Source organism: Prionailurus viverrinus, chromosome B4 (assembly GCF_022837055.1).
Source record: "Prionailurus viverrinus isolate Anna chromosome B4, UM_Priviv_1.0, whole genome shotgun sequence".
Taxonomy (NCBI): domain Eukaryota; kingdom Metazoa; phylum Chordata; class Mammalia; order Carnivora; family Felidae; genus Prionailurus; species Prionailurus viverrinus.
The window spans coordinates 127,054,405-127,076,715 of record NC_062567.1 but is presented as its reverse complement, the minus strand read 5'-3'; the positions used below and the strand labels follow the sequence as shown (position 1 = coordinate 127,076,715).

The 22,311-nt window shown below is 59.3% G+C and overlaps 1 protein-coding gene across 6 annotated transcripts in view; it reads right to left on the bottom strand.

Moving 5' to 3' along the window:
• Window positions 1-228: 228 nt before the first annotated feature.
• The window catches only part of TOM1 (target of myb1 membrane trafficking protein), a 43,399-nt gene continuing 21,316 nt past the window's right edge, over window positions 229-22,311 (bottom strand). For 5 of the 6 annotated variants that reach the window (XM_047867031.1, XM_047867027.1, XM_047867028.1 and 2 more), the window contains 14 exons: window positions 20,687-20,765; window positions 19,669-19,818; window positions 19,212-19,346; window positions 18,945-19,091; window positions 16,026-16,142; window positions 13,397-13,530; window positions 11,800-11,833; window positions 11,397-11,490; window positions 10,408-10,528; window positions 6,108-6,183; window positions 3,411-3,464; window positions 2,234-2,293; window positions 1,195-1,234; window positions 229-1,109 (listed from right to left, as the gene is read on the bottom strand). In XM_047867031.1, the coding sequence (XP_047722987.1) occupies window positions 955-1,109; window positions 1,195-1,234; window positions 2,234-2,293; window positions 3,411-3,464; window positions 6,108-6,183; window positions 10,408-10,528; window positions 11,397-11,490; window positions 11,800-11,833; window positions 13,397-13,530; window positions 16,026-16,142; window positions 18,945-19,091; window positions 19,212-19,346; window positions 19,669-19,818; window positions 20,687-20,765 (1,396 nt within the window). In that variant the 3' untranslated portion in view covers window positions 229-954. The remainder of the gene's footprint in view (window positions 1,110-1,194; window positions 1,235-2,233; window positions 2,294-3,410; window positions 3,465-6,107; window positions 6,184-10,407; window positions 10,529-11,396; window positions 11,491-11,799; window positions 11,834-13,396; window positions 13,531-16,025; window positions 16,143-18,944; window positions 19,092-19,211; window positions 19,347-19,668; window positions 19,819-20,686; window positions 20,766-22,311) is intronic. The other variant, XM_047867026.1, reaches the window with a different exon arrangement.

Sequence of the window (22,311 nt, the reverse complement as noted above, 5' to 3'; positions counted from 1 at the left end):
GTCGCTCAGGAGAGCGATGGGGCGAGTCGAGGCTGCAGCCCGTGTTGTGAGGCGTGAGGGGGCTGCACCTGCCCGCACGCGGTGCTGCCCAGTGCCGTCACCCTGCCTGTAGAGGGCCCTCTCCTGCATGCCCCTAGCCCGGCCCGGCCCGGCCCAGAGCAGTCCTGGTCTCTGGTGATGCCAGAAAGACACTTCCCACCTGGAGACTCAACAGCGTTGCCAGCAGGGTGCTTTCCTACCTTTAATTGGGGCTACAAAAGGCACCTCTCCCAGTACAAGAAGGTCAATCAACAGGTGGGTGGGCTCAGTGCCCGGTGGAGCCCTGACCAGGAGGAACAGGAGGAGGATGATGGAGGAAAAGGCAGTGGAGGTCGTGGGGGCCACAGGTGCTCCAGGAGCCTCTCCTTGCGGCCTGGGGCTGCTGGGGTCTCGCCCCCACCACACGCAGCTTCATACCTGGACAGCGTGCGGCTGGGCAGAGGCCCCCACAGCCGGCCCTCGACGGCTAGCCAAAGCCTTTGGGGTCCACGAGGCAGGGGCCGGGGAATGGACCGGAGGCTGCGGCAGAAGCTTCTGCTGCCTCTGGCCTCCAGCCAGGCCTCGACTGGCAGTGTGGAAAGGGTCCAGGGAGGGGATCCCCTAGGACAAGGAGTCACATCCGGGCAACCAAGCGGCCGGCCTGTCTCAGCAAAGTAGTGGTCGGTTGGGGTGGGGAAGGAGGCAGGAGTGGCCAAGATCCCAATGTAGAGCTGACTCGTTACTCCAGTTCATCCAGCTGTCTCTCCACGGCCCAGGCGGCGCGGCCACAGCAGGGTCAGCCTATCCTCGAGGCGAAGAGGAGGGGGTAACAAGCCATCCTCAAAAAGCAGCCTTAACACCGAAGGAGGGAAACAGGCCCCCGTCGGGGACTGTGGGAGCAGCGGGGGCTCAGGCTGCAGGTGCCAGGCCCCACGCTCATAAGGCAAACAGCATGTCCTCATCTTTCTCCTGGGTCTTCTTCCGAGGGGCAGCGCCACGAGGGGGACCCAGGGGCCCCTCGGCCGAGGGGCTGGAGAGGTTGGGCAACCGATCGGCTGCTTTGGCCCGTTCTTCCAGGAACTTGTCAAATTCTAGAGGAACGAGACAGAGGGGTTGGGGGGCGGGTTCCGAGGCCAGGGCGGGGCAAGGGGCGGGCGGGCGGGCAGGGCCTACTACCTTCGCTGGTGACGCCCTTGGGCTCCTCCGTGTCATTCCCCTGAGAAAGCAGAAGGAGGAGGAGGAGGTTAGCCACAGTCGTCTGGGGGCAGGCGGAGTGGGCCCAGGACCCGAACCTTGTCCCCACTCTTCCCCGAGCTGCAGCCCTGGGTGTCACCTGACTACTCTGAGCCTCGGTTTCCCGCTTGGTAGAACTGGTTGTCGGGAAGCTAAAATGGAATATCGGACTGCCAAGCCCAGGCTGTGGGGCCCAGCGGGTCCTCAATAAACACCAGGTCCTTTTCTTCCAGTGTGTAGATGGTGAACCCACTTACCCTTGTGGCGGGAAGGGCCCCAGAGACGGAGGCCACGTGTGCTAAAGTTGGGAGTGGGGGGTGCCTCCTGACACCACCAGGCACGGACCCCCGCGTGACCTCGGGCGGAAACACCGTCTTGGCCGCTGGCAGAAGGCAGCCTCTGGGCCTGGGAGCGTCCAGGCCCTTGGTCCTTGGTGCCCAAAGGTGGGGCGGCAGGTGCAGGTGGAGGGGCCCTGGACAGGAGAGCCGAGGCTGGCCGCCCTTGCCACTCCCTGGGGGCCGCGGGGCTCTGCAGACGGCCTGGGCCCCTGCCTCCTCCTAGGCTCGGCACCCCTCAGGGCTGCTCATCAGCTTCCTGGTCTGGAAGATGGCGCCGCTGGTGGAGCTTCTCAGAGGCACCAGAGGGAGGGCCCCCCGAGCTGGTGCAGGCGCAGGGCTCACCACTGTGACGGCTTCCCTCAGCCCATCCTGCCTTTCCTGTCTCGGGCTGAGCCTCCTGGGGCCCTCGGTGACAGCACTCTCAGGAAAGGCTTGGCCCCAGCAGCCGTGAGGCGGAGCCTCTGAGGAGAGTGCCTGGGAGAGGGCGGGCGGCTGGCAGGAGGTGTCCCACGTCGGCGCTCCCCTCCTCACCAGCTGCTCACCTGCCCCTGTGACCAGTCACTTCCTCATGAGCCCGCTGTTGGTCGGGGGTGGGGAGGAATGTGTCCCAGCCTCTGCTTCTGGGCGGGGCGAGGCCAACTTACCACGTCAGTGGACAGCCACTGCTCGATGTCCTCCATGAGGCAGGCCTGGGTGACGGGGATCTGGAAGGAAGGGCAGAGGTGAGGTGGTGAGGGCAGTGCATGGGGTGTGAAGGTGGAAGGCCCCATCAGCTGGGGGTCTGCTGGCTGGGCGGCCTGTGGCTGTCACCCTCACCCCTGAGTCTCTTCATTTACAAAGTGGGGCCAGTTGGACATGCCCCACCCCCCTCTGGGGGGTTGAGATCCTGGTATATCCCCTTCAAGATGGCTCCTGCCCGTCTGCTTAGGACCCACAATTCTGCCCACTGTGCCAGGCTGTGGGCAAGGGGATGTGGGGCCGGGCGCTAGGCAGGGGGTCGGGGAGGGGGCTCCTAACAGCTGGAGCAGGAACCTGAGGAAGAACGGATCTCCCCACTACTCACGGGGACTTTCGTTTTGGGCCACAAAGACATGGGCTCTGCCACAAGGGTCCCGCACTGGGGCTGGGGGCTTCCTTCTACAGTGTGAGGACCCAGTTGGAGGTTTTGGGGACAGAGTCCGAGACTGCCCTTTCATACAGCGTGGCTTGGGCAGGTCACTTGTCTGACCTCGCTTCTCTCATCTTTAGAGGAGGGAGCACACGGTCCCTACCGTCCAGGCTGCTGTGAGGGGACAGGAGGTGATGGATAGGAGTCTGGCACAGAGCAGACGCTCAAGAAAGGCTAGTGACTGCTTTGTTACTTTGGGAAAGAGAGTGAGAGTGACAGCCCTTCTCCAACCCAGCCAGTTCGGTCCCCAAGCTCTGTCCCCAGCACCTGAGGACCCCGGTGGCGGCAGAAGCGCCCAGAGCAGAGAGAGCAGGCGCCTACTTCCCGGAAGCAACAGCAAGGGCTCTGGGCAGCGTGCACCTGTCCCTCTCTACCCAGCCCAGAACCAGCGAGCCCCGGTCACCTCCCAGCTGCCAGAGGGGCCACCCCTCTGTCAGACGTTTAACCGAATGAGCCACCCAGGCTCCCCGAGCAGCTTCCATTTTGTAAGGTAATTCTTGATTTCAGCTCAGGTCAGGATTGTCACAGTCACAGTCTGTCACAGTCTGGCAGCTGGGGCTCACTCGGTTAAACTGTCCTTGACAGTCCCACCCCAGGCGGGACTCCTGCCAGTGGCAGCCTCCGCTCTCTGGGCCAGCCTGGCCTCTCCTCACCATGCCTTGTCTCATCATCCAGTCACTGAGGCTCTTCTCAAGGCTGCCTCCCATCTGGGTGAGAAAGGGTCAGGCTGAGGGTGGCGGGAAGGCCAGGGCCACTGGTATGCTGGCAGCTTTCTCCAATGTGGACGCCCCTTTCAGGTCGGGAGTCCTGTTACCACCTCAGGAGGCTGTGTGTGTGTGTGTGTGTGTGTGTGTGTGTGTGTGTGTGTGCCTGTGGAGGCTGGTGCTGTGGGGGCAGGTGAGGGGGGACAGGAAGCAGTGGAGGGTGTCTCACTGGGATGAACCACAATAGCCCTGGGACCCCAGGGTCCTGAATGCACCGGGCAAATCTCCTTTTCCACAACGAGCCTGCGAGCGGCCCGGGCAATCCCGGAAGGGCCGAGAAGGCAGCCATTAACCAGGGTGCTGGCTGCTAGGGGCTCTGATGGGTACCCCAGGATTAGAACGTTGGTTTGCCCAGTCCCCTCATGTTTACTGATGGACAATCAGTGTTCCCTAGGACCCCAGAGATGAGGAGACTAGAGTCCTGGCTCCCTGCTCGCCGGCCCCCAACTGCCTCCCCCACCCTGGACAGACCCGGCACAGGGCCTGGGACACGCTGTCCAGCAGCCGCAGTCACGGGACTTGTGAACCCCGGGGGCAAACACTGGCTGCCAGGAGAGCTGGCACTGGATTCCATTCTCTACTTTGCCGCTCAGAGTCCCGTCCTGACAGTTTAACGGGAGAAAGCCTCTCCACCACCCGGCCAGACTCATGCACCTTGGGAGCAGGTGTTTATTGACAGTTGTAAGAACATCATACCCTGATGCGGGCAGGTGCTGCTTCAATCTCTCAAGTGATCAGAGAGGAATAAGCAATGATTTACCAACTTCCTCTTTCCTGCAAGTAGAGGTGTGTGTGTATTTCCTCCCTGTGGCTAACTGAAGGTGGTGTAGGAGCCGGGAGACCTGGGTTCTAGTTCCTGTCATGCCCGGGGTTGCTCTGAGCCCCGGGGCGGGGACACCTGTCTCTGGGCTGCAGTCCTTCATCTGCAACCGGAAGGGGTGCCTGTGCAGTTCGCCTCTGCCCACGAGGGGTCAGGTGGCCTGAGAGGGAAGTGCTTCCAGACGGCTCCCAGAGCCTTCGGATGCATCTGGAATCTGGGAGCCAGATTTTCTGGAGTGTCCACCTGTGTTCCTTAGAGCTGTGCAGGCCATCTGGGGCTCCGGCTCCCGGCACTGGCTATGGAGCCAGGACCGAGGACTGTGAGGTGTCGGGCAAACTACCTCACAATGCTGAGCCTGGGCTTTCTCGTCGGTAAGTGGGGAAAGCCACACAGCAGCACCAGGGAGACTGAACGCTTCACTCTGTGCCAGGCATCAAGCTAAGGATGTTAACCTCTGCTGCCTCACTTGCCCGGCCTCTCGATCTCAGTTTTCTCATCTGTAAATGGGGATAACAACACGACCTAAGGGTCTGTGTGATGGCTCAGAAGGGCGGGCTGTAGGGTGCCTGGCACAGGGCACGGCTGTGACAGATGGCCACTTACAAAGGAAAGTAGCCGGAGGCCCTGAGACGCAGGTGCAAATGTGCTGTGCTTGGTGCTGGGTCACATGGCACACACGGGAGACGTCTGACTCTCTAGCTGGTCTTGCCTCCACGGTGTTCCAGGTCTGGCTCCGCTCTGACTTGGGAATGACTCCTGAGATGCTGGGGATGCCTCTGGGGAGTCGCCAGGACCCCCCACCCACTTGTATACTGGGCAACTTCCACTCCCTCCTAGCTGCTCTCCCAGCCTCCATGCTGGTTTCTTCTAAAATGGACAGAGAAACGTGCCCCTCTGCTCAAGCCTGGCCGTGGCCTCCACCTCACACGGTCCTCCTGGCTACCCGAGGCCCTCTGGTCCCTGCTGCCCCTCAGGCTTTGTCTCCTGTCGCCCAGCCCCACCTGGCCTCAGAAGCCTGTGCTGTCACCGGCCGTCTGCCTTCATTGCCCCCTGCCTCTCCGACTCCTGGGCCCAGCCGTTTCTAATCACCTCCCGAGGAGCTACTCTGTCCATTTACTGAAACAGAAATTCCCCCCACCCCAAGGGCATCTAGAACAAATCCAAAGGGTGAGAACTGTACTTGGAGTTCCTGCCAAGGGGGAGGGGTCACCCACAGAGCGTGTGCAGTGCCAGACATGTGGCTATCACTCCATACGCCGTCAGTCAATTCGATGGAATGAAAATGGCACCCCTGGAGGCCTCCCTGAGGTTTCAGGGTATGTTCTCTTGTCCCCCCTGTCCCCACTCCTGCAAATAACAGGTCTCCAGGGAGGCGGGGAGGTACAATGCTGATGGAGCTCTAACTCTGCCGAGCCCCTTAACACGCCCTCTCGCACACCCCACTGTAAACCGTGCTACGGGTCAGCAGTCTGTCTGCGGACACACAGCTGGGAAGCCAGGCTGCGGGACTCTGGGCTTTCTGAGTCCTTGCTCTAGCCCTTCCTTGCTGTGTGAACTTGGGCAGGTGACTTAACCTCTCGGACTGCTTCCTCAGCTGTGAAATGGGAGGTGTCACATTAGCTACAAGGGGCCAGTGACGGAACCAGATGAGGAGAGGGATGTGTCACGTTGGGGCCCAGCACATGGTGGGTGGGGGTGTGGGGCCGGGGGGCAAGCATCCTCTGGCCCTCCTTCCGGACAAGGTGGCAGCAGGACCCTCTGCTTACCGCTCCAGTGTTCTGCTGCCGGGCATCCAGGGCTCCAGCCAGGCTGTCTGTTGCTTGGGGGGCTTCGTATTTCACCCTGAAATGTAGAGGCCATGACCATGAGCTCTGCCCTGTGGTACCAGGCGTGCTGACCGAGGGCGGGATGCACGGGTGGGCAGGGGCGAGCTGGACTCACATCCTGTGTGGCCCCGGGTGGTGCCTGGACAGGGGGCAGCGCAGGCCTCAGGACGGGCTCCAATTCTGCAGGCCCACCCGCCCGCCTGCCTGCCTGCCTGCAGACGGTAGACCCGGGCTTAGACGTGTGACCATGACAGGCAGCCAAGGCTGGAGAAGTGAGGGAAGGTGGCGTTGGCCAAAGGCCAAGAGCAAGCTCACCAATGGCTCTCATCGGATCCGGCCAAACTCGAGGGATGAGAAACCATGCCAGTGCCCCATCCCCATGGAGAATTCCCACCTCCAGACCCTTCTTTGAACAGCTTCCTCTTTTTTTAAAATGTTCATTTTGAGAGACAGAGAGAGCGGGTGCAGGGGAGAGGCAAAGAGGGGAGGAAAGATTCCCAAGCAGGCTTCACGCTCAGCACGGAGCCTGACGTGGGGGTACATCTCACGACTGTGACAATCCTGACCTGAGCTGAAATCAAGAATCAGACGTTTAACCGAATGAGCCACCCAGGCTCCCCGAGCAGCTTCCATTTTGTAAGGTAATAAATCGTGGTTCTGTACGAGGCTGCCTTTGGATGGAGAGTTCCATTCGCTGTTGTAGACACATGTGCAGATGGCTGGGTGGGGCGCCATCCCACATGGTGCCATCCTGCGTGGCGCCCCAGCAGGAAGCTCTCCCCTGCCCCGTCTTGGCTGTGCTGGGGGATGGGGCGCCTGGATGGCTGTTGGTTAAGCATCTGACTTTGGCTCGGGTCATGATCTCATGGCTCGTGAGTTCAAGCCCTTGCATGGGGCTCTCTGCTGTCAGTGCAGAACCCGCTTCAGATCCTCTGCCCCTCCTCTCTCTGTCCCTTCCTCTACTCTTGCACTCTCTCTCTCTCAAAAATAAAAAGAAAGAAAGAAACACTAACTGTCCTGGGGGATGCCACCAGCTGGGCGGGGCAGAGAGGGCAGGGGCTGAGCACAGGGAAGGTGTTTGCTGTGTGTGAGGTGAGTCACGGGGAGCGAGAGAATAAGGCAGGAGTCAGGGGAAAGCTGTGTGGCAAAGGACTGGGGCGGGAGGGGGGTCTCTCCTGCCTGCTACAGGGGGACGTCAGAGGCGGCGGCCTTGGGCACTCAGCCCTGATTCTTGGAAGGAGCCGCTCTTCTCATTCTGGAGCGTCAGCTGAAGGAGGCGGGGCCTCGGCACCAGCTCGGTCCAGTTCTGAGGGGAAGAAGTGAGCTGCAGAATCCCTATCACAAATGGAAAGCCCTGAAGGTCCGGGGGCGGGGGGGGGGGTGGGGGGTGGGGGGTGGGGGGTGGGGGGTGGTGTCGGGCAGCTCGAGGCTTCAGGAACCCGAACCCTATCGACCGAAACCCTTGCGATGCCAAATGGCCTTCCTGGGAATGGGGGAGACTGGCACTTCAAAGGGCCTCTGGGGAGAAGACCCCCAAATTCCCAGGCAGCCATTCTGAGGGCATTGGAGTCCACTCCCTCCTGTGGAGGCGGCCGCAAGAGTGCCATCATGAGCTCAACCCGCAGTTCCACAGCTCCTGCCCATCCCTGGGCTAGGGACGATCTGCAGGGCTGCGCTGGAGCCAACCCGAAAGCCAGGGTGGCGGGCGGTGTGCTCACGCCCTCCTGGAGCTTGGTATCCCCGGCTGAGTCCGGGCCCTGAGAGCTGGTGAGGAGGAAGTGATGTCTAAGACTGAGCCATGCATCCTGCCCACTCCCGGTATGGAAGTAGCCCCCTTGCTGTCCTTCCTTCTAAGACATGGCAGGTGCATTGTGGAAAAAGGCAGAATAAGGCATGTTCAGACCTAGGAATATACAGGAATCAATGCTTTTCTTCACTCAGAAGAACAATACATTCTTTCCTAGTTACGCCCTCGCCCCTACCTCTGCTTTTCCGTCTCTCCTGCCCCCACAGCCCTCAGGCCGAAGCTTGGCCGTCCCCCCGGGGCCATGCCTGCAGCAGTGGAGGTGAAGACACCCGGGATAGAGGAAGCTCCCGCAAGGCCCACGCCCAGGCCCAGCCGCAGATGCTGGGCCGGGTGTCTCCGAAGGTTGTGGTGAAGCTGGTGGGCAGGGACTGGCCCGGGGGCCACTTGGATGACAGCGGCACTGGGGAGGAAGCGCAGTGTGTCCCCAGGATGACAATACAGAAGAGCATCCTACTTCCAGCAAAGCCTGGCTAGGGTGCGTCTGGCTTAGAGAGATGCTCCCTGTCGCTGTCCTTGGCCTGGTCGGCTGGAGAGGCCACGACTGTGCCACCTGGGGTTGGGGTGTGGCTGGCAAGGAGCTGGTTTCCTGGTGAGCAGAGGCAGAGCTGGCACAGGCTGGAGGGAAGCAGGAGCCGGGAAGGCAGAAGGAGGTGTGGGCCAGACTCCAGGTGGGCAGAAAAGGCCTCAGAGAATTCAAGAGCCCCCCCCACCCCCCCGGGGGGGAGGGGGCAGGGCAGTCAGGCGGGCCTGGGGCTAGAAGACCCAGCAGAAGCCTAAGGGAGGGACCACCAAGCGGAGCAAAGGAAAGAGGAACTTGACACCAGGGCATTCTGGTCCCTGCCACGTGCTTTCTGCTGAGGTGGAAACCAGTCCCCAGGGACCCAGGGAGGGCCTGCAGGGGACCCCATGACGTGAGAAGGTCCAAGATGTCCCCTCCCCATCCCCCACCCCAGCATCTCACACTCTCCCTGCCTCTGAGCCTTTGCACACACTGCTCCTATGGCCCGAAACGGCCTTCCCGACTCCTTATCCCCGAGGTCCAGGCCTGAGCACCCTCTGCAGAGCCACCTGCCACCACGTGTGTGTCCACAGTGCCCGGCACCCCCATCCAGGGCGGCCATAAGCACCGCACGGCGGCGGTGTGTGCACCTTCCTCCCCATGACACTGCGGGCGCTGGGGACGCCTTCCTCTGCCCCCCAGGGCCTGCTTCTCAAGGGAGTGACAGAGCAACAGCAAGCCTCACCGGGCTGGCGAGCCGGGCCGACTGCCAGGGGCTCTCCAGCATGGCCAGCATGCTGCCTGCTGGGGCCTAGCGGGCGGGCGGGCGGCCCTCCCGGCTGCACATCCCGGTGGACCCATTAGCTTCCACCCGCACAGTGGCTTCTCCGTGCCCCAAACTCCATGGCAACTGTGAGCTGCTGGTCCGTGAGCACTGGGCCTCGTGAGCGCAGACTGCCCAGACTAAAAACGCTGCTCACAGCCCAGGGTTTGGTCCGGGCAGCAGGCAGGGCCAGCTGCAGCCTATCAGATTTGACCTGGATGTGTGGTGTGGACAGGGCATGGCTGGGCCCTCAGAGGCCCACTGACAGTTCCCAAAGACAGGGCAAGGTGGGAAGGCCAAAGGCCATTCAAGTGACCAGAATGACCACCGGGGAGGCTGGGGCATCTGCTGAGGGAGTCCCTTAATCCAGAGCTTTCCTTGGCTGTAAATCCTGGCTGCCCGTGGCGCAGTCCAGGGTCCTGAGCAAAGGGCTGAGAGTACCAAGCAAACTGCTTCCCCTGCCAAGCCTGTGTGGGGCCAGTCCCGAGACGTCGAGGCAAGGGGCCTGCCGTGGCTGCCAAAAGCACCTCCCTGAAAACACCAGCTCAGCAAAGGACAGAACCCCAGCCCTGGGGCAGAGGGAGCAGACCCAGGTGGGGCAACAGGGACTTCTTGGGGCACTAAGGGTGGCTAGGCAGCAACAGAAATGACTAGACAAGTCCCTGAGGTTTTATCAGGGATCTTCTCTGCCTGCCCTGGGGGGTGTGGTGGGGAGAGGCCAGGCAGGACACTGTTTGGGAGCAAGCAGCCCTGGGCTCCCATCCTAGTGCTGCCACATATCAATGGTCTGACTCGGAGCAAATGACTCGGCCTCTCAGTGCCTCAGTTTCCTCATCTGATCAGATTATGTGAGATTCTGGCACACCGTTGCTCATCAAACCACAGGCGTCCCTTCTTCCCCCCAGGCCTGCTCGTGGGGCACGAAGTCTGCCTCTGGGGCCACTAGGGACTGACCTAGGGGTGGGAGCTCTGCCATCCCGAGGGGGTGCAGACAGCAGACTGTGTGTCCCTCCACACGGCGTGCCACGCAGCTGGGTTCAGGGGCCCGGAGAGGCTCTGCCCTGATGGGGAGCCCGCAATGCAGGGGACAGGGTGGGGCTGGGCCACTCACTCTTTTCGTTGGTCAGCCAGAGAGCTGCCGCGGGTCAGCGCAAACATGTCAAACTCGCCTTCCAGTTGGCCCGAGGCCTCCAGAGACTGCAGGCCAGCCCTCACGCTGCTGGAGCCCAGGTCTGCAGAGACAGAAGGGGACGTGAAGGGCCCTGCACACTGGGCAGCGGCTGAGCTGCTAGGCCCAGGGACGGTTCTGGAGAAGCAGGGGGGCGGCGGGGGTGGGTGCAGGGCGGGACAGCGCGGGTATCCGAATGGGGCAGCCAGGTCCCTGCTGGCTGAGGGGCCGTGGGTACGTGACTTCCTCCCCCTGAGGTGGAGTCACAGGCCCCCTCCCGGGGCAGCTGTGAGAACGAGTAAAACGCTGCCCACCGCATCTGGCACAGGACACGGCAGTGCGGTGGGCTGGCGATCACACGCGCAGCTGGGTTTTCCAGCAGCCTCGCATTAGTGATTCAGAATGGGCTCTGACGTACTTCCGGGGCTCAGCACAAGCAGACAGCCAGCGGCGTGAAAACCAGTCACAGTGACGACGATGGCACCTGCTAGCGTGTCCCGGGAGCGCACCCCGGGCCTGGTGCGACCTGGGGCCCTTTCATGTGTGAGCTTACTCAGTCCTCACGACGACCCACAAGGAAGGGCCCATTGCTGCCCTTTACACAGGAGAGGGGGCGGAGGGCGTTCAAGCGACTAGGCCAAGCTCGCCTCGATGGCTCAGGCCACGGAGAATTCAGTGTCGAGGGGCGACCACAGAACAGGGGGCCCCTGAGGCCCGGGGGGCTCAGGAGCTGTGGGCTGTGAGGGGAAGAGCCCCACGTGTTTGGTCCTGGGTGCCCGACCTCGCAGTGGGGTTCAGCCCAGCGAGGCGGGGTCTGGGCCAACGCTCTGCTGTTGGCGCTCCGGCCCCAAACTGGGAGGGCACCCCCAAAAGTGAGGGGTGCCCGCAGCACCGTCGTGCGCCCTCGGCCAGAACCCCCACCCTGAACTTACTCATTCCCGCCAGCTGGGACGAGAGGCTGCTGGTGGCCGCCTGGTCAGGGCCCATGTCGATCAAGTCGGCCGCCGCCTCGGCCTCCTGCGGGGCCTGGGGAGAAGGAAGATGCCGCCGTTGCTGGGGGACGTGCCACCAGGGCCCTGGCAGCTCTGTCTGGGAATGAGGGAGTCTTCCCTGCTCTGCCCCTAGCTCAGTTGCACCCCCTGGGGGGTTGGGAAGCCGGCATTAGCTGGTAGCGGGGCCTTAGCTACCTTAAAGGGACAGTGACATAAAAAGTTAGAAGGGGACTTCTCTAGGAGTCTGGACAAGAGGGCACATCCCGTGCAGGCTGTCTGGGGAGGGAGCCCTCCTCTCCCACATCAGCACGGGCATGATCTGGTCATAGAAAAGCGCCTTTACCTTGCCGGTCTGGCCCGTTCGGAACCGTTCAAACCTACGAAGACAGAAACGAGCCGAGTCAGAGAGACAGAGAGGCCCCTGAGCACAGCCCAGCCCGGGCAGGGTTCCTCACACTTGCAGGCCTCCCAATCCACCTGGCGGGTCACGATTAGGGTGACAGACCCAGTTTACGCCCGGGATGCGTATCCCTGCTGGTGTATCCCTGGGGGATGGGTAACAGTGCCCCTCGTTCACTGGCAAGAGTGTCCCAACTGGAATTTTCGACTGCCTGCCCACTCCGGTCGTGACCGGCACACACACAGGGACGGGCCAGGACAGACAGGAAAATGCGGATGCACGGCACACGGCAAAGGTGAGTTCTGTTCCCTGAAACGTTCCCGACACGCCAAGGGGCTGCTGAGGTGGGTGGAGAAGGCCGTGGTCTGCTGAGTCCTGGTCCTGTCACTTACTGAATGACGGTGGGTACATTAACGTCCCTTCTGGAGCTCGGCCTCGTCTTTTACAAGGGGACGACGGTGGAACCTGCCTCCCAGACGCGAAGCCCCGGTGAAGACTGAGTATGACTGTGGACTAGGAGGCAGTAGGCATAGGATATCAGGCCAGGCCTGATGCCTGTGGGTGTCAGGGGGTCCCAGTCATCCCCAGATTGGGTCCTTGGGCCACCTCAGCCCACACCCCAAAATGGCAGAAAGGGACACTTCTATTCCACTGAGACAACGAGCAGGAGAGGCCGCGTAGACGTGGCCCACGGCAGCCCCGCCCCACTCTCAAGGGACTCAGAATCACCTGTGTGTTGATGGACAAAGATGTGAGATGAACAAGGGCTGGAGAAGGCTGGAATAACTGTGTTGTGACCCAGGGACCCCTGGTTGCTAAGTGCATCACCCCATAGGGCAGGTACCGCCGTGGACCTCGTTTTCAGATACAGAGAGCCTGGCACCCCTTCTCTGTATTAGCACCTGAGTGCCCTCTGGGGAACTGCTCCTCCCCCATCTCCTTGTGACCCTTCAAGGGCCCCTTTTCCCTTCTCCACCCAGTGGGAATGACAAAGCTGAGCCAATCAGCTTCTCTTGAACAGAATGACACAAAGTGGGCAACTGTGCGGGGCCCATTTACTGATGGCAGCACCCTGGGGACGTGGCCTGGGAGTTTCTGCCCCCAGTCCCCAGGGCCGCCCTGGGATCTTTCTTTCCTACTCTGCTGGGAGGCCTCAGTGTTTCGCTCTTTTCTGGATTCTGAAAGCTTCCCATTTCATAAAGGCTATTCTCCTAATAAATTATTTTCCTGCCTAAATGAGCTGTGTGCAGTGTGAAGTCAAAGAGTCAAAGGGCCGTAATTAAGTCAAGTAACTGGTCCACAGCCCCAGAGTCAGGCAGTGGCAGAGTGAGCAAGGACAGACCAGGCCCACACGCAGGGACACGGCAGCAGGGCGGATCCTGGCAGGGAGAGGAGAGGTGGCTGGAAGGCTGGGCGGACTTCATGCCCCCCCGGGGAAGGAGACAGCTGAGGACACGCCGGGGAAGGGGGGAGACCACAGGAGGTCAGACGGTGCGAACAGGGAGCCAGGGGAGGGAGAGGGCGGGGGCGGCCGGCCTACCGTTCGTGGCGCAGGAACACGTTGTTGAGGTTGTCGTTGACGATGAGCAGCTCCTCCGTGAGCTGCTCATTGGCGATTCGGGGGATGAGCTCCAGGACCCGCAGCTGCATGGCTCGGCACGTCCTATTGAGCTCCTGAGGAGGCAGGAAGGGAGATGGCCATAGTCCCTGGGCCCAGAGTGAGGCCATCGCCAGGGGCCGGGCCCCAGCCCTTGTGCCGCCTTGGAGGATGGAGGGGTTTCCAAACCGGACTCCAAGCTCCCAGGACAGCTTTTGGGGTTCCGCAAACAAGCCTCTGGCTCCCACGTCCGGTGTTCTACACCAATACTGAACATGCAGGAGACAAGTAACATGTGAGGCGGGGCTGCTGGCTTAACCTGGCTGCATGCAGACTTGGTATTACGGTTCCAGCTGCCACTTTTGCTCGGTTGAAAAACCAAGACCCCCAAGGGGCCGGTGAAACAAATCGCCATTTCTCTGGGTGACGGGGATCTTTCTGTCACCAAACCTAAATAAATGAACTAGAGGACTCCAACTGTTACCTGTGAACCCCGATTTTGAATTTCTGCCTCATTGTTTCCACTAATTTCTTTTTAAAGACTTCTTTACTTTGGAATAATTTCAGATCTGCAGAAATGTTGCCAAGGTAGTCGAGTTCCCGTAACCCCTTCACCCGGCTTCTCAGTTTGGCATTTGTCAAAGATGTGAACGCCAGCCCAGCCCTATGAGCTCAACTCCAGACTTTCTTCCAGTGTCGCTGTTTTCCCACTAATGTCCTCCTGTTCCAGGACCCCCCATGGCACTGAGTCGCCATGTCTGTGACGGATCTGTAATCAGCAAGTTACATGTTGAAACTCCTTTGGGAAAGAAAGAAAAAAAAAAAAAAAGCCACAGCATTCGAAGTTCTTCCTTTGTAAGACTGACTTCTTCTTTCTTCAGGTACCTGTCACAAGGTGGACAGGCACCTGGGTTGAGGTCTTTTTTTTTTTTTTTTTTTAATTTTTTTTCCCAACGTTTTTATTTATTTTTGGGACAGAGAGAGACAAAGCATGAATGGGGGAGGGGCAGAGAGAGAGGGAGACACAGAATCGGAAACAGGCTCCAGGCTCTGAGCCATCAGCCCAGAGCCTGACGCGGGGCTCGAACTCACGGACCGCAAGATCATGACCTGGCTGAAGTCGGAAGCTTAACCGACTGCGCCACCCAGGCACCCCCTGGGTTGAGGTCTTGAGGTTCAAACGGTCGTTGGAACTGCTGACTGTGGCCAAGTGCTGGCACGTTCCTCCTAGAGGCCCCATGAAGACCAGACACTGCCCCGACATTGACCTGGGTTCTCTTTCAGACCCTGTTACCCACCCCCTCTGAGGATTTCCTCATCTGCCTTTACTGTGGGGCAGGGCGGGCCGGAGCCACTTTCAACACTCTGTGGGCCTCCCCTCTCTTCCTCCTGTGACCAAGCACACTTGTGGCTTTGTTCCCACTTCCGTACCCACCCCTCTCAGCAGCCGAAAAGCAGCGGCTGGAGCCAGGCTCCTGGGCTCGAGTTCTGCTGCTTACCAGCCACATGACCCTGGGCACATTCCATGACCTCTCTTTGCCTCAGTTGGCTGATCTAGAAAATGGGGATAATGAGAGAACCCATCTGCTGCTGGGTGCGGTGAGGACGGAGTGAAGAATGAATGCGTATCAAGTGTTTACATCAGAGCCTGGTGTGCAGGAAGTGCTCATTGCTTGTGAGCTGTCCCCATGTCAACCCAGCACTCACACCTGGTGATTCCTGGGCCTTGGTCGCTGCACACACCACCCCCCCCCCCGCTTTCTTGGCACCTCTGTGAACTGACCTCCATGGGTGGGGTGGTGCCTTCAGTGGCTCCCAGCTGGGGATGGGACTGCGGGAATACATGTGACATTTGGAGAGAAAGCCGGTGGCTTGCACCTGCCCCAGGGCCCAAGACCACCTGCTCTTTACTCTCAACGCCGGCGCTGCTCCCATACCTGCCTGCTAAGCTTCAAATCCTGGAAGGGGGGAAATCCCACCTCCAAGCTTCTCCTCAATACCATTGACTGGGGGCCTACTCGGAACCAGGCCCAGGGCTGGTGTTTTACATGCAAAGCCTTATTTAATTCTCATGTCACACTCAGACCTTAAAAGCTCTTATTAGAACAATCTTACAGATGAGGAAGCTGGGGCAGGAGGGGCCATTTTGTTCCCACTAGAAAATGGCAGTGCTGGGGTCCAGAGTCCCTGGTTTGTTTTTTTTTTTTTAAAACAGCAGCTCTTTCTTTTTAAATTTTTTTTTTTTCTTTTTCAACGTTTTATTTATTTTTGGGACAGAGAGAGACACAGGATGAACGGGGGAGGGGCAGAGAGAGAGAGAGGGAGACCCAGAATCGGAAACAGGCTCCAGGCTCTGAGCCATCAGCCCAGAGCCCGATACGGGGCTCGAACTCACAGACCGCGAGAACGTGACCTGGCTGAAGTCGGACGCTTAACCGACTGCGCCACCCAGGTGCCCCTGGAGTCCCTGGTTTTAACCCCTCCCACTGTGACCAAGGAGTTCAGAGGAAGTCACGAAAGCTGCAGTGTGGGTGGGGGAGAAATGTGTGTGGACCGCTGGGTGCTTGCTCACCTGTAGCAGCTCCACGTCTGCAGGCTCTGCCTGGGTGGGGACCAGCTCCGTCAGCATCTCCGACATCACCCTCACGTTCCCACTCACCATCTCGAGCTCGCTGCGCAGCTTCCCGATCTGAAACACACGGTCGGCCCTGGTGAGAGAGGCCAGGGGGCCAGGGGCGCTGCTCACGAGGACAGGCTGGTGCCATTAGCCCAGGGGAGCTGACCCGCCAGGACCCTTTTGGCTCCTGGGCCACAGCGCGGCACGAAGAGGTCTGTGGTGGGACTGCCCCACCCCCCAGAGACCCCCTCACAGAGCTCTACCGACCGTTACCATCTCTAAACTGGGGAGCCTGGTTCAGGGAAGGCCAAAAGGAAAGAAGCTGAAGGTAAATGCACCACAGAGTGCGGCTGCAGGGCTCCAGCATCTCCTGGGGCCAAGATGGCAGCTAACGAGGCCCTGGAGGGCAGTTCCCCGCCCAGGGGAGAGGAGGGAATCAGCAGGCCGCCTTCCTGCCTAGGATGACAGCTTACTCCCCTCTCCTCTTCTGTGAGGACAGGACTTGCTCCTGGTCTGCTCCTCCTGGTCTGTTCTGGTGTCCTGGGCTCTTTCAAGCATGAGTGCCACGCCCCACCTTGAGTGTGAAACTCAGATTTAGCACTTGTTAAAACCATGTTAGCAGGTTTTCAGTGATCAAAGGGTTCCAGGGTGTCAGCTTGGGGAATCAGCGTAAATCAGGCTGCACAGTCTCCACATGGGTGAGGTGGCGAAGGGCCACTGGTCCAGTGTCTTATGCTGTGGGGCTTTGTGGGGTGCTTGGTCTCAGGAACTCTGTGGACACTGTGAATGTCTAGTAAGGCATCAGTATGAAAGTCCTTTTTTTTTTTTTTTTAAACTTAAAAGATTTTTGAGAGAGCGAGCGAGCATGGGTGGGGGAGGGGCAGAGAGAGAGGGAGACAAGAGGACCTCAAGTGGGCTCCATGCTGCTGACACGGAGAGAACCCAATGCAGGCCTTTAACTCACAAGCTGTGATACCACGATCCGTGCTGAAGTCGGACGCTCAACTGACTAAGCCATCCAGGCGCCCTGGTAAGGAGGTTCTAAAATTAATCTGGACGAAGAACCTTGGCCATGGAATACCTTATGGGTCCAGTTATTAAGTGGCTTACGTTCTGAGAACTGCATGTGACCTAGCAGATTTCAGATTACGAGAGTCAGTATACAAATTTACGATGCCTGTAACAGCAGCCACCATTTATTAACCACCTACCAAATGCCAAGCATTTAACTTTTGTTGCTCATTAAACTTTACCACAATCTTACGAGGCACGTATCATTATCCCAGCCTTTATAGATGAAGAAATGCGGGTGCAGACACAGGTAGTAACTACGGGTCACAGACACCTTCCAAACCCCAGGACACGTTTGGTACATTTGGCCGATTTAATGAACACTCTTGGTATAAATGAGTGGAAAGACTACTGACCACAAGCCCAGTGTGTCCGGGTCCGATGGGACCTAATTACAACAGAGTCTGGGAGTGATACCACTGGATGCCTGGAAGCTTTAACATGCCCCAGGAGACAAGAGGGGAGTTGGAAACTAAACACCGCCTACTCAGTTTTGTTTAACGAGAACCTTCTTACCCTGGATGTCATCAGGCTTAATCCACGCCGACGTCAGACTTCAGGCAAAAAGGTTAAAAGCATAACTAGGCTACGTGAAATTTGGATCACAGGGTGATTTTACAGGTTTTATACCACTTTAATTGTATGTCCAGTTAGGAAAACTTTTCTAGTAATATTTGTGACTCTGGGAGGTGATTTTATAACTTATTGTGAGATACCCAGTACAGAAGCTTCTCTCCAGATAGGTTGGGGTGTGAGGGGCTGCTGGCAGGTTTGTTCATAAGTCCAGATGAGACACTACAGGAGATTAGTGGGTCCACTCTGGAAGGTCAAGTTTCACTTTGTTTCCATCACAGACCTGTGTCTCTCTTGCCAGTATCTTTAACAGCTAAGCTTTCACGTGTAGCTGGTACGATGGGTCTAAAGTTCATAACACACCTCAAAAGTGGGCATGCCGACAACACAAGGCCTCAGCTCACACCCCAACAGCCACGTCTAAAATGGGGGTACACTGGGGCGCCCGGCTGGCTCAGCCAGTAGAGCATGTAGCTCTTAATCCCAGGGTCGTAGGTTCGAGCCCCATGCTGAGTGCAGAGATTACTTAAATAAATAAACTTAAAAATAAATACATGAAATGAGCATGTATCCAGCTTATTTTGGTGATGGCTGCAGATATCCCTTGGGGGGCAGGCGGCTTTGCCAGGTGGCCTTGCCCCCCACTCCAGGAGGAAGAAACTGAGGGACAGAAGCTAAGTCAGTGCGTCGTGAGTCTTGTGGGTAATCCTGCAGGGCTACTCACGGAGCCCCGGCCCCTGGAATCTTACACTACACCTCAAACCTTCTTCTTGGAGCTCTGTGGGAAGCATCATGGGTGCAGAGCAAGGGTTTAAAAAAATTTTTTGTGCAGATGTTTTAAAACTGTTTTTAGCCAGAACCTCTGTTCAGATGAAATCGTATTTGAGCACATAAACAAACCACCCAAAGACGACGAAGACGCTGTTGCCGAAGGGGCCACCTACTGGGCACTTACTCTCCCCAGTGCTGCCTGAGGGGCTCCGTGGGGCACACACTTTGGAGAACAGCCAAGGTGCAGGACCGAGCCTGCTGGGAGTCAGACAGACTTGAGCTTGAATCCCACCACCATCTCTGATGAGCTGTGCGGCTCTGGGCAAGTGAGTTTATCTAAGTCTCGTCTTTGAAACAGGAAGAATGATACATACCCAGTGGGGCCGCTGTGAGGATAGAAATTTCCATACCGAGAGGGGCCCTCCCTGCCCCGCGTGGCTCTGACTCAGGCTTGTTTACCTGCTCAGGGGTTGGCGTGATGGGTGTGTCACTGGGGAGTGCGGCCGGGACGGGCAGGGGGGCGGTGTGCTGGGTGGAGTCTCCTCCATGGCTGGCATCAGGGCCCACAGAATTCTGCCCTGATGGCGCCTCTGAGCTGAACACGGTCTAGAGGGCAAAAACCGGGATCAGCGAGGCGGGCAAGCGCGTCAGAGAGCAGCTGGGGAACCTGCTTGGTAATTCCCCCACCTGCCCTCCCCGCTGCTCCCGAGGGATGAATCTCCTCACCCTCTGGGGCGTGTGGATGGGCGACAGCATGTCCAGGTCAGTCATCGGGAAGTCCAGGCCCTTCCTCCGCAGGTCCTCGTAGACGGTGACCACACCCGTCAAATCGGGCGAGCTGCGGAACGCGTCAGCCCAGGACTGAGAGGGGACAGGGGGACACGGCCGGTAACCACTGCTCGCCATCTCCCCCGCGAGCCCACCTATCCGCCCCCAGAGAGCAGAGATGCCCTGACTCGCTGGTCCTCGGACCGCCGCGCCCACATAGCCCCCGCTAAGCCCCCTCCCCGCACTCAGAACCTCCAGTCAGCGGACACCAAGACAGCCCCACGTGAGAAGGAGCTGGAAGCAGACGGAAGAGCAGCGATGGTGGGGGCGCCTTGCTGCCCGGCCAGGCCCGAAGCTCTCTCCCCACCCCGGAAGGCGGCTGGCACGGAGCTTGGCCCGGCCTGCCCGCGCTCACCTGGATGAGGTTGAGCACCTTGTCGTGCACGATGGTGGGTGGGTTGTTCTTGGGCAGGATTGTCCTCACCAGCACGCCCTCCACAAAGTCCTGGCTGGCCACCAGCACGTGGAAGCGGTGCCCGCAGTTCTTGACGCAGGTTTCCAAGACCTGGAGGCCGTGAGGGGCCCGTGAGCAGGAGTGCCCAGGACCCTTGCACTCGGCCTCCATCCCGGAGGAGAGGCTGAGTACGGGAGGGGCCCTCTCAAGTGAGACCCTGGAACACGGAGAAGTGGGGACAGTGCCCCGACTCGGGGGCTGGTGTGCTCACTAGTGGCCCCTCACCGAGTGGCCTCAGAACCCACAGAAGCCTGTCCTGAAGCTGCTTCTGAGCCGAATACAGTCTGGAGGGAGGGTGGCTCTCCAAATGGAAACCACAGTGAACTTCCATAATCCCATGGTGACCCTGCAGCCCCAGGACCAGGCGCTGAACTTCCCTCCTCGTTTCTTGTTCTCCCTTCCTGGCTGGAAGTGCCCTGCTCTTTAGCCGGATTCACCTGATGTAAGTGCTGCTGGGGACCCCGGGACAGAGTGCTGTCTCCACTCGCAGCCAAACCCCTCCGACAGCCAGGATGCCCCCTCTCGCCTGGCCCGTCCTTGGCCACCGGCATTTGTTTTATGCACACTTTCCAGGACATCCAAGTGCCCAATTTGCCCGGCCAGGCTTTCTGCCCTGCTGAGCTCTGGGTTCACCGAGCTTCTGTGTCACTTGGCAGGTCCTCTGGCACGGGCTCTCCGTGACTGGGTCTGGAGGGATGTGGGCCTCAGGGTGTCTGCTCCCCATGCCAGGAAGTTGGAGAGAACTTTGCCAAATGGCCACTCCGTGTCTGCCAGCACTGTAGACAGGACAGCGCTTTGCCCACAGACCTTTCCTTCTCAACCCCTGGAAGAGGAGCCCCACGGTGGCTGGGAGTCCTGCTAGGCCTGGGGGAGGTGTGGCTCTACCATGGAGGGACAGACGGATGGACGGGGCACTCACCGTGAGAGCCAGCATCACCTCGTGGAAGTTCTTATTCCCTACAATTCTTTTCTTCACTGCTCGGAAGGCATCTTTGGGACTGGGCACAAGAAGGACAAAAGGAAGGATGCGCTGAGGAATGGAACCTTCTTATTCAACACATGGGGCCACCTACCTAAGATCAGGAAGCCCTGGAAAACGGGCTTCCTGACAGCCCTGGTTCTGTCTGTCTATCCGTCCATCTGTCCGTCCGTCCATCCATCCATCCATCCATCCATCCATCCATCCATCCATCCTTCCATCCCATTCATCTCATCCCATCCATCCAAGCCAGCCACTCATCCATCTTTCCTGTGTCCTGTTTCCTGCTGAACACACAGGTTCTAATCACAACACAAACTGCCTGCTCTGCCAAAGTCCTCAGTAGGGCATGAATACTTGGCAGAGATTCTCCAGATCCCTTGCACCAGAATCCTCTTGGGGGGAGGTATGAGGGTTTGTTAAAAACGCAAAACCCAGGGCTCCCACCCTAGGTCCCTGAACCAAGCTCTCCCGGGATCTGTATACTCATCACACCCCCAAGGATTCCTGATGCACACTGGGGTTTATAAACGAATAACGTGTGGGCAGAGTCCTGGGGCCTCATCCTGGCCACTTCCTCTCTCCACCCACACTTCCACTCAGGTCTTATTAAGTAGTCACACATGCTGGCACCATGCTGGGTGCTGGGGACACACTGGTGAACGTGCGGGTCTGCTCTCAAGGACCACATGACCAGGGAGACCCACATCACTGTGGGAAAGAAGGGCGGCCCGCAGTAAGAGTGAGTGGGTGTCAGGGGAGTCCTCTCTGGGGTGGCATCACGGCTGGGCGTGAAGGATGAGATGGAACCAGCTGAGGGGAGGAGGGAAGTGGTTCAGGCAGAGGCGGGAGGGACTGGATGGAGGCCGTGCGGGGAGGTGGAGGGAGAGGCTGAAGAGGTCCAGGCCATCCCGGTAGGGAGGGTGGACATACCTTGTGCAGGGGGAGCCCTGAAGGCTCTGGTGGCAGCCTGCCCTCCCTGCCCCATCTGTCGCCCAGCCCACGCACGCTGGTGGCCTCACCCCTATGTCCTGCCCTTCAGCTCTGTGCAGGTGAAATCAATGTTGCCCCGATGCTCTGGCCTAAAAGCCTTTGTGGCCCCCAACTTCCACGTCTAAAATCTGCCTCGCCCACGACTCCCAGTCCCCCATCTCCCTGGTGTACACTGTCACACGACACCCACCTGGGGCTCCCTGGCTGAGAAGATGCCCCCCAAAGAGGGGGCACCATGTCCTCTCTTGACACTTGGCCTCCCAGAGCCCTGTACGCTACAGGAGCATGAGCAACATTTCCTAGGCTGGGGAGTGGCCCCTGGGCCAGTCCTGCTGTCTGCCAGACATCTGTCTGTTCAGTGATGAGCCCGTCAAGAGCGGGTCAGGAAAGTCAGGAACCCAGACACGGGTCCCCCCACATGAGCGAAGGCGGCAGGCAAGGTGGAGGAGCCACGGAGGCCTGTCAAGGGTGTGATGGACACACAGGACACGTGGGGTGAGGGACCATGGTCCCTGACAGGGTGGGCCCCTGTCCCAGAAGGGTGGGGGTAGTTTTCAACCAATGCCCTGGGG